General features: G+C 37.6%; 1 protein-coding gene across 1 annotated transcript in view; it reads right to left on the reverse strand.

Annotated features, from left to right (window-relative positions):
• Positions 1-6,083: 6,083 nt before the first annotated feature.
• The window catches only part of CAMKMT (calmodulin-lysine N-methyltransferase), a 218,759-nt gene continuing 215,410 nt past the window's right edge, over positions 6,084-9,432 (reverse strand). The window contains exon 11 of the mRNA XM_040611654.1: positions 6,084-8,409. Within this exon, the coding sequence (XP_040467588.1) occupies positions 8,332-8,409 (78 nt within the window). The 3' untranslated portion in view covers positions 6,084-8,331. The remainder of the gene's footprint in view (positions 8,410-9,432) is intronic.

The following is a 9,432-nucleotide window of genomic DNA, read 5'->3' on the forward strand; positions in this document are numbered from 1 at the left end:
GAAAAAATCCAATACTGGTACCATCCATCAGAAAGAGCCATAACCCCTTCAGGGAATTTCAAATTATATCTGATGATGTAAAAAATGCAGTTCCTGGGGTATGCCAACATCTAGCACATAAATAAAGTTTGACGGATGGTTGAAGGTCTGCTGTTTAAGAAGTCTCATTGAGTGAGACTTGCATTATAAATGCAGTTCTGCCTGCTGTAGAGTCTTTCTGTGTGTGCTACTTCACTTCTTTGCCTCAGTTTCCCAATGTGGGAAAAGGGAAAACATTTCCTATTGTATCAGCCCATGGTGTTTGAGTAATGACTCTAAAAAGCATGTTGAACATGCAAAGTACTACCCTGTTTAATGACTGTCATTATTATGAATTAAAACATAAATACTTACCCTGAAAATATTATTTTAATATACTTTGTTTACTGTTTGCTTTTCAAACATCTTAAGAAATGAAAGGCTTCAGACAATGAAACCTCTTTGCACAATGAAAATCTCATTTTGTGTATTTGCTTCACAGAGGAAACAAGTCTAGAGCTACTAACTGTGGCTACTGTCTTCTCATTCGGAGTAACTTGGAGGCTGATGTGGTCTGTGATAGCAATTTATGCTTTAAGGACTCTGATCCACACCCAAGAACCTCAAGGAGCTCCTGGCTGGATTCAAATGTTAATCTCTTAAAGGTTTTGCAATTTATTTTTTAATGGTCCACTTCTGAGACATTCATCTGACACTTTGACTATTATGTTACCTGGATTAAAAAAGATGCTAATAAGAGTATTAGCCAGGTTCTTAAACACACAGAAAGCTTTTGCAATTACAATACCTCCTGAGTCACTCATTCAGGATCCTGGGAAAAATACAGCATTTTTACTTTCCAGATCTGCTTTTTTTTTTTTTTTTTTTTTTTTTAAACCTTAAGACGTGCTTAAAGTTCCTTGTTAAGAGATTTGAAAAATGTATAGTCCTTGTAAATTAAATACTACAAGTTCTTAGATGAGTGATCCCTAAACATTTATTATTCACACTAATACGATTTAATTCTAACTCACTGTAAGATTTATAGAAATTAAAAGACTTCATATGCATAAGGGTGATGAAAATATAATCTACTTCATGAAATCTTTATATGCAACTTTATATTTCAGCAGTATAGCTATCCGTGGTGTGCTCCTGGCTTCAGGCATGTGTCCCCTTGGGGGCTGCGCCCTGAGCCTGCGCCAAGCGGGTTCAGCTCCCGGCAGCCTGCGTGCCCAGGGGTCTCCCACTGACACCCGCCGCGCCAGCGAGGTGGCTGGGAGTTTCGGGGTGCTGGTGTGACCTTTCCAAAGGTGTAAACGCTTCAGGTTGTGCTCCCCTGCCTGTGCCACCTTCACCCGGCGAGGGACCGCAAATGAACTCGGGACTGGGGCAATGCCTTTCTGAAGACAGAAAGCTGCGGGAAGGAAGGATGTGGCCCTGCTATGCCGGAGCTCGCTTCCCCACCTGTGAACGGACCACAGAGGCTGTTTATTTGCCCAGGGATTTGAAAGACACAGTTCAAGGAAGGAATTTTAATTATAATTATTTAGGTTCATTCCCCTCAGCTGGAGCCCTAAGGAATCAGCAGTTTCTCTACCTTAGATAGCATGTACACTATTTAGGATAGCGAATCGGTACCGTTGGCATTTAATTGTTACCTGTGAGCTGTGAGACCACTGTTGCAACTGAAATGGGAGGAGATCCTTCTAAATTAATTTTCTTTTTTAACTATCAAAGCCACTCTAGACAAAGCTGCAGCAACTTCAGCAACTGTCTTGGTTGCACACCAAGGATTTCACTGAGAACATGTTAGAGGGAATCAGAAAGCAGAGAAAAGGTCACAAATAAGCACCTTAGGAACAATGAAAGCTTTTCTCCATGTAGCAGTGGGAGAGTTGCTAGAAAAACTGAAAAGGTATTAATCAGAAGTGGCTATAAATCCTCTGGAGTTTTGCTCTTATAAAACTCCTCAGAGAAAGTCTTGAAGGAAATGCAGGTCAAAGCCCAAAAAAGCTCTTGATCAGAGATTGCTGGAGGAAAATCTTCCCAGATGCCATTTAATAGGCAGCAATCACCCCAGGAGTGGGAAAGCCAAGTACGCTTGAAACATGGTTGCAGTTCCTAATAGGCCTTGTCACACTTAAGGCACTGCAAGCTCCATCCAACGAACAGCTGAAGCTGGCTGGCGATTCATAAAGCCAACAGTTTAAAGTTTATTATGATGAAAGCACTTAATGACAGCCATCGCTAGGGGCCCATCATTTATAAAGCTGTGCTGAGTATTAGACATGTAGCATGACCACCAATTTTATGTCACAATTGCTACCATAAAATGACCTTTGGTGATTTTTACTGCATGTGGTGGACAGCTCTTCTTTTACATTAGTGCTCTGTGGCTTTTCTTTGCAGACTATTATGCTGTCTAAAGCTTATTTGGCACTGTCGTGAGTCTCAACCCTTGTTATTACCCCGAAGGCCTGTCTAAAGGAAAACTCTCATGTTCTATTATAGCACTTCAATAATTTACAGATCTTACCATCCTTGGTTAGCGTCATAATTTAGTGCAGATATTCCTTCATTGTTACCATGTTTAATAAAATCCCTCTGTTTCTACAAAGCGCACTAAATTTCCTATCTGGGTCACTAAAAAATATGCTCCTGTATTACAGAGACATGGATAACGGGTTTTAATTTTTTGCTGTCAGTTGAAAAGAATAGTAAGCAAAAGCAGTGAGCAGTAGTTAACCTGGGAGAAATCTCCTTAAAGCCTTAGGTATAAATGCCAGACATTGCACAAACACTAGACGTAATTTCAGTGCACAATACACAAACATACATTTGCATGTGAACAATATTACTTAATTACCTTTCAATTTTTAGACCTACTTTGTATACTTAGGAAGTGTTTGAATATACCAGCACTTTACTGTCCTGATGTAAAGCATTACCAGTAAAGTGGTCTGTCCATGCTACAACACCTTTAAATTGTATATATAATTTTATAAATGATATAAAATCTGTTTCTAGTCCATGAAAAAAACACACTAGCATCGCACACTGCAATCTTGAAAGGATTTAAAATATGTGATTTCTGCTGGTACCTACTGTATTGGGTTTTATATAAAGCTTTTTTCAATAAGGTAAATTGTTACATGACAAACTCATCTTCCACCATTATCATCTGCTGTTTGTGTTTAACAACAGGAGTCCTGGTCTAACAAAACTGTTGTAATGGCTGTACAAATTACTCAGCTGAAAGCTTTTCACCAAACCAAACAGTATTAATCAGCAGTTCTTATGAAGGTGCTAATTAAAAACAATTTTCTTCCTCAGTTTGCAATACTAAGCCATCTTCATTTGCACAGTTTCCAATATACAGCTACTGTATACACTCACACTTCAGGGCCTCTATTAACTACTGAATCTCCTATTACTTATTTTATTACGTTCCTGTCTCCCAAGTTTAGAAGCTTGTTGACATTTTAGAAGTCACAGCATGATATGTTTAATCATTTAAAAAGTACATTAATTGAAGTCAAAGTCATGAAAAAATAGCAGGTCTTTTAGCACGCAGGCTCTGGCAGGGCACAACACAGGCTGAGCGTTCAAATCCTCCTCTGCTAGCATAACCCATCACCCAGGGGCAGCATTTTATGACTGAAGGGGGACGGTGCCTAATGCAGAGAACCATTATTATTATTTTCTTTTTTCTTGTTTTTAATAAGCAGTCTTCTACAAGTGACACTGTGTTAGTTATCTGCAGGGAAATGCATCCAAAATAAAAGATACTTTCTGTTACTGAAGGCCTATCGCTCCTTTGCTGTCGTCAGCCACAACAGCTCTTTGTTTTTGGGGGCTTGGCATCTGTTGAGTTTAACCCAGATTCGAGGGTCAAGATGTTTCTTCTCAGGCTGTGGAATGCCATCTGGACTACTGCTCCGTGCATCTTCCCTCTACTTTCCACACACTTTACACACAAGAAGACAATGAAGATCCGATGCCGCTGTTGGACAGAGATGGAAAATATCCAGCTTTTACCCAGCCACAACAATATGCTGGGCTTTTTGGCAGCAAGCCAGCTGCTGACTAAGCAAGGAGCCTTAATAGGCTAAACCCTTTAAAAATGGGAAAGAAAAGTTAGGTTTGTTACATTCAGCTGTTTGAACAGAGCCCACAGGTTGGAGAGGGAGACAGATCTTGCAGAGGAGGTGCTGTACTTAGTCTCGCAAAATCTGGTGCCAGTTCTAGAGCATATCGGCTGCTTTCTGAATGGGTATAGGCAAATGAGACAGCAACTCTGCCTGTAACTTAAGGTTCATTTTTATGGGGAATGGGCACGATTTGGGGGGGTCCCCCCTTTACTTAAACATTAAGCTGCAAATTCACTAAGTCACGTATTGGCTTTCTTTTAGCTTTATGGGGTTTTGCATCAGAGTGCCCTCATTTTGGCTGAGTTAAGTGCTGTTGCAGTGCAGATGAGAATAATACTGAAAATCAGCTTTTAAAACCATCTTTCAAAAGATGCTGGTGTGATTACAACCAGTGTAAGCTACCAATTTGTGACAGTGAAGGCATGACAAACTGTCTTATTCAGACTCAGGAGAATCTAAAAAGTGAATAAAAAGATAGAAAGCAACAAAATCATCTCTTTCTGAGGGAACAACATGGGATGACCATGCTATGCAGAAAAGGTTTTAGACAGAACTGCTGGTACATGCTATCCTAGCACCTTCCACCAGGATCTCAAAATATTTCAGAAGAGTTAAAGGAATTTGCAGTTTGTCATCACTGTTAGTTCCCTGATTCAAAGAAGAAGAAAACCATGCACATAAAAATCCAGGCTAAACCATGCATTTATAATTTGCCCTGTGAAAAGAGCGGGACCTGCTTATTCCCCTCTCACATTACAGAGAGTAGGTGAAAGACGGTAATGAAACGCTGCTCTGTTTGACTTGCAATGTGTTGCTGCCTCTTCCCTCTTCCCCCTGCCATATCAGCTGTGCCACCTGCCATATCAAGAGGTGGATCAAAAGCTCCACCCACTGTATCCTCTTTTGTTCAGGGAACAGTGTAGGAGAGTTGTAATGGAGATAAAACACTCGATAAACCATATGCAGCCAGGCTCAAGATGTAAGGATGCTTTTCATGGGGGGAACAATTTTAATCCCACTTCCCTTCTCACACAAACATGTAGCCATTAAGCCACAAGCAAAATGTGAATGACTTGTCTAATAAGGATTTTGCAGCTGGACTGGTACTTGGGGTAGTAAGTTCTCCTACCTCATCTCACATTCTTATGACATTTTTCACTTCAAACCAAACTTATTTCCCAAATGGAAAGATCCGTCCCATTGTTCCAGAATGCTATCAGGTAGGACTAGTTTGTAATTTTTAAGAAAGCTTTTGCCAGATCTCACAGCAGGAAATGTAATTTTTTTTTTTTTTTTCATTTATATTCTGAAGATCACAACTCACTGCCAGTGGCACCAGCTGCATTAGGGCTGTGCCCCGGGGGAATTGGTGTCCACAAGAAGATCATTTCTCACTGCCATTTTTCTCTGAGAAAGGAGGCAGACACAATGTTGCTTTAAAAACTGCCAACATATGTGAAGGAAAACTTGCATCAGCCTAACATTTCCATTCTTGGTGAAGACAGCACAGCTCCTGCACAGTGTCATTCATCTTTGAAGCGCTTTGCAAACACAAAGTGATTAAGCTCAATATTCTGTTACAGAACATGGTAAACTATATAATTAAAAATATACCAAGTATCAGACTAGTTAAACCCCATCACACAAAAGGCTCCAATACATTTTATAAGCATGACTTGATAAACTGCCTAACTTTTCCTTAGCAAAGATATGTGATTTATTAATAAACACCGTGTTTTTAACTAAAATGTAAGAGCTCAGAAACAGTTCATCAAGTCCCTACTAACACAAGGGATTCTGAGAGATGTCTCTGAAAAAGAACATTTTTAGTGCCTCATATATAATAAATTCTACATCTGTGACTTTTCAATACTCATTTTAAAACAAACAAACAAAAAAATCAAGAGGAGAGCTTCCTTATATACCTCTAAAAATATCCACATGGACCAAACCTGCAAGCACTTATGTAGATGAGAAACTTCACTGCCTGTGGAGCTCCAATGTGAGTTTGCAAGATGAAGCCTAAATGCATCTTTTGTAAACAAGCCATCAATTACACACTTTAGGGATGGCAGCACCTGTGCAAAGTCTTCAACTCAAACGACAGACACTAAAGAAATAAAAAGCAATTATCAGCTACTAATTTGAGTAAAACTGTTTTCTTCTTAGAGCTAAAAACACAATTTTCAGTGACACTGGTTCTATTTTTGACAACTAACAATCTTTATTAGATTATTGTACAGCAGACATTCAAGCCCTCTCAAAAATAAAAGGTTTATAAATTTTAATATTTCACTATTTTTCACACTCCTTTGTTGATTATAAATATTTCCTTGTACGTGTTTTTAGAGAAAACAAAGGCACTCCTGTGTGGGACAAACAAAACAAAACTAATTAAACTAAAGCTACCTTCACAGCAATTTTAAATTACTCCTAAATGCTTTTGATTTCTACTAGACAAGTACCGTCCAACAAGAGTTTGAATATGAAACTCATATCAGCTATAGGGGAGACAGACTACTCAGTTCTAGGATAAATGGTTGGTTTGCATTGCCCCTGGTCTTTATCTAACACCGAGAATAGGCTGCTTTTTATCAAAAGAGGAATAAATTGCTGTTATTGTGATGTTAGCCCATCACTTGGCATTGCAATTCAAGTTTTTGTGAGAAAGAAATGTATGATCTAACTGCGACTTGACCTATGCCTTCTGAGATCCATCTAGGTGCTCTAATGGAGCATAAAAAGTACTGAATACAAGGACATGCAAACCAGTAGTGAAGAAATTTGTCTGAGAAGAAGAGCAAAGAGAAGGGGACTTTCATGAGCTTGTAGTTTACATGCTGCCCAATTTGTTAAATATGGAAAAACACTTATTGCTGAACTGCAGTTCTTTTAATTAATGTATTTCAGCATGATCCTCTATACTTCCTTGCATCTAGTACCTCCCTCTCTCAGTTGCAGTCTCTGCCTCTCTCTCTTTTTTCATCATGTTAAAAGAGTTGTGGTTCAAGAGACTGTGCAGGATTCTTTAACGATCCAGGCTGTTTTTTCTGAGAAGACTCTTAAACTGTTAAGAAAATAAGAAATTGTTCCTGTTTCTTTGTAGGATTTTTGTCTTTCCCAGTACAAGAAAAGTCACATTACATATTTATCAAATACTTGGGCCACACTATATCACAATATAAACTAATTCAAGGGAGACAGCTTGATTATACTGCAAAATCCTTTAGTTGTTATAGTGTTTCTTGGAATTTATCAATAAAAGATGTATTTTTCAAAAAGCATTTCTAGGATAGTAGCATTTAGATTTTAGTCCTGATAAAGGCTCACTTTCCATTCATAGTCAGAACCTAAATGTGCTCTTCTTGTACCTAAACAGATAATAAGCACTCAGCACACTCCCCCTTCTTGACACAACACACTGAGACTAATCACACATAATTGGAGAGGAGGAGCAGAGGGGCTGGGCAGGCTATTGTGTCCAAAGGACAAATGGTCAGTTTATGAGGCTTTTGTCTGATGCATAATTTCTTATACATCTACAGAAGGAAAAGTCCTGCTGGAAAAAACCCATATATGCACACATATCTAAAAAAAAGCCTTCAACACTGAAGCAAATGAGGACATTTCAATCATGGATAAAAAAATCAACAGTGGAATTAAAAAAAAAAAAAAAGGCAGAAAAATCCAAGCATTCAATAGGTGCACTCTTAAAAGCTCTTAAGACAACTATTTCCTTACTAATTAAATGTGAATGCATTTACTACTTTATAGCCAGTTATATAAGCCCACAAAGTATATTATTCATGTATTTTCAAATACAACCCAAAAATAACATTTAAAGAGATGAACAAAGTACACGTAAGTTTAAAGGCACAAAAGAGAAGAATGTAAAGTCTGATTGGTTTTAGGCTGGAATATAACTGGAAAAAAGTTATAAAATGATAAAAGATTTCTGTATGTTTACACATTCTGTATGTTTACACACTGTGAAACAAGCCAAGGTATCTTTCTCAACTTTTAGATTAGAAATACTTCTCTGATGATGACTCAGGAACAAAAGGGGGGAACTGAACCCTCCTTACTCCCTTGATATCCACATACATGGATTAATTTTCAGTATTCCACCTTAAAACCAACAATAAAAGAGTATCATCTTCTATCTGTATTTGGTTAAAACGAGAAGAAAAGGGTAATGGAGGTTTTCCTCATATGTATCTTTTTCTTCATTTTTCAACTGCAAATAAAAAATGGATAAAGTGAGCAAACTGTAAAAAAGCATTTTTAAAATACTGACAGTTCTTGCTTAACTATATTCCTTACTGCAAATGATACTACTAAAGATTAAACACTTAATAACTAGAAAAAGAAATCTTAAGGTCAAATAGTCAAATATTATCAAGAGTTGGTCAGAGTTTGTAGACAAACTAATTCATGCAATAAATAGTTGAACATTACTTATAAAAACAGTAAGGTCCTAAATTGGTGTATTAAATAAATTATGTTCAAGTGAGATTTAAGGCCTGAATTAAATCTACTATGCAAGGATCTTCAGAACAAAGGCTACAAGTTTATCCCTAATCAGCCCAACTATTGCTGTATATCTGGTATTTAAGATCAAGAACCGTTTCAGACATCTGAAATACCATAATCTTACCTGAAGGTTTACATAATTGCAAGCCATAATTGCAAGGCTATAATGCAGTTCTTGATGGGCTTATTTATTAATTTTGTTTAATTTAAAAAATTCTTATTGTAAGAGAGAATTATAACCTGATAATTAGAGTGGTACACTTCCAATTGCTAGGGATAATGTTACGTGTGCTCTTCAGATCTACACTAAAAGAATGTATTTCTAAAAAAATAATGAATATTTGTTGTCTTAGGTATTCTGGTTTAAAAAAAAATTAAATACATATACATATTACACTGAAGTATGTGGAAACTACTCATAAATATTACATTTTGTAATCATCTCACATCAGAATATTTGCATATTTTTAATAGAAGCCTAAGGAAGAAAGGTAAAAAAAAAGTGCTTTTAGCCATGCCTGACACAAATGATACCCTCCCCTGCCCCCTGCCTCCCCCCCCATTTAAAGCCAGAACTCTCCTTATGCGGTATTGTTTTCCCTTTATTTTCCTTGCTGTGTGTTAAGGATTTTAGTTGGTCTGTGTCACAACATTGTTCGTGTTATTTAAACAAAGGTCTTTTCCATATCATATTATTCAGCTGTGAAGTGCCCCTGTGTAAGCTACT

This window comes from Falco naumanni, chromosome 12 (assembly GCF_017639655.2).
Source record: "Falco naumanni isolate bFalNau1 chromosome 12, bFalNau1.pat, whole genome shotgun sequence".
NCBI lineage: Eukaryota > Metazoa > Chordata > Aves > Falconiformes > Falconidae > Falco > Falco naumanni.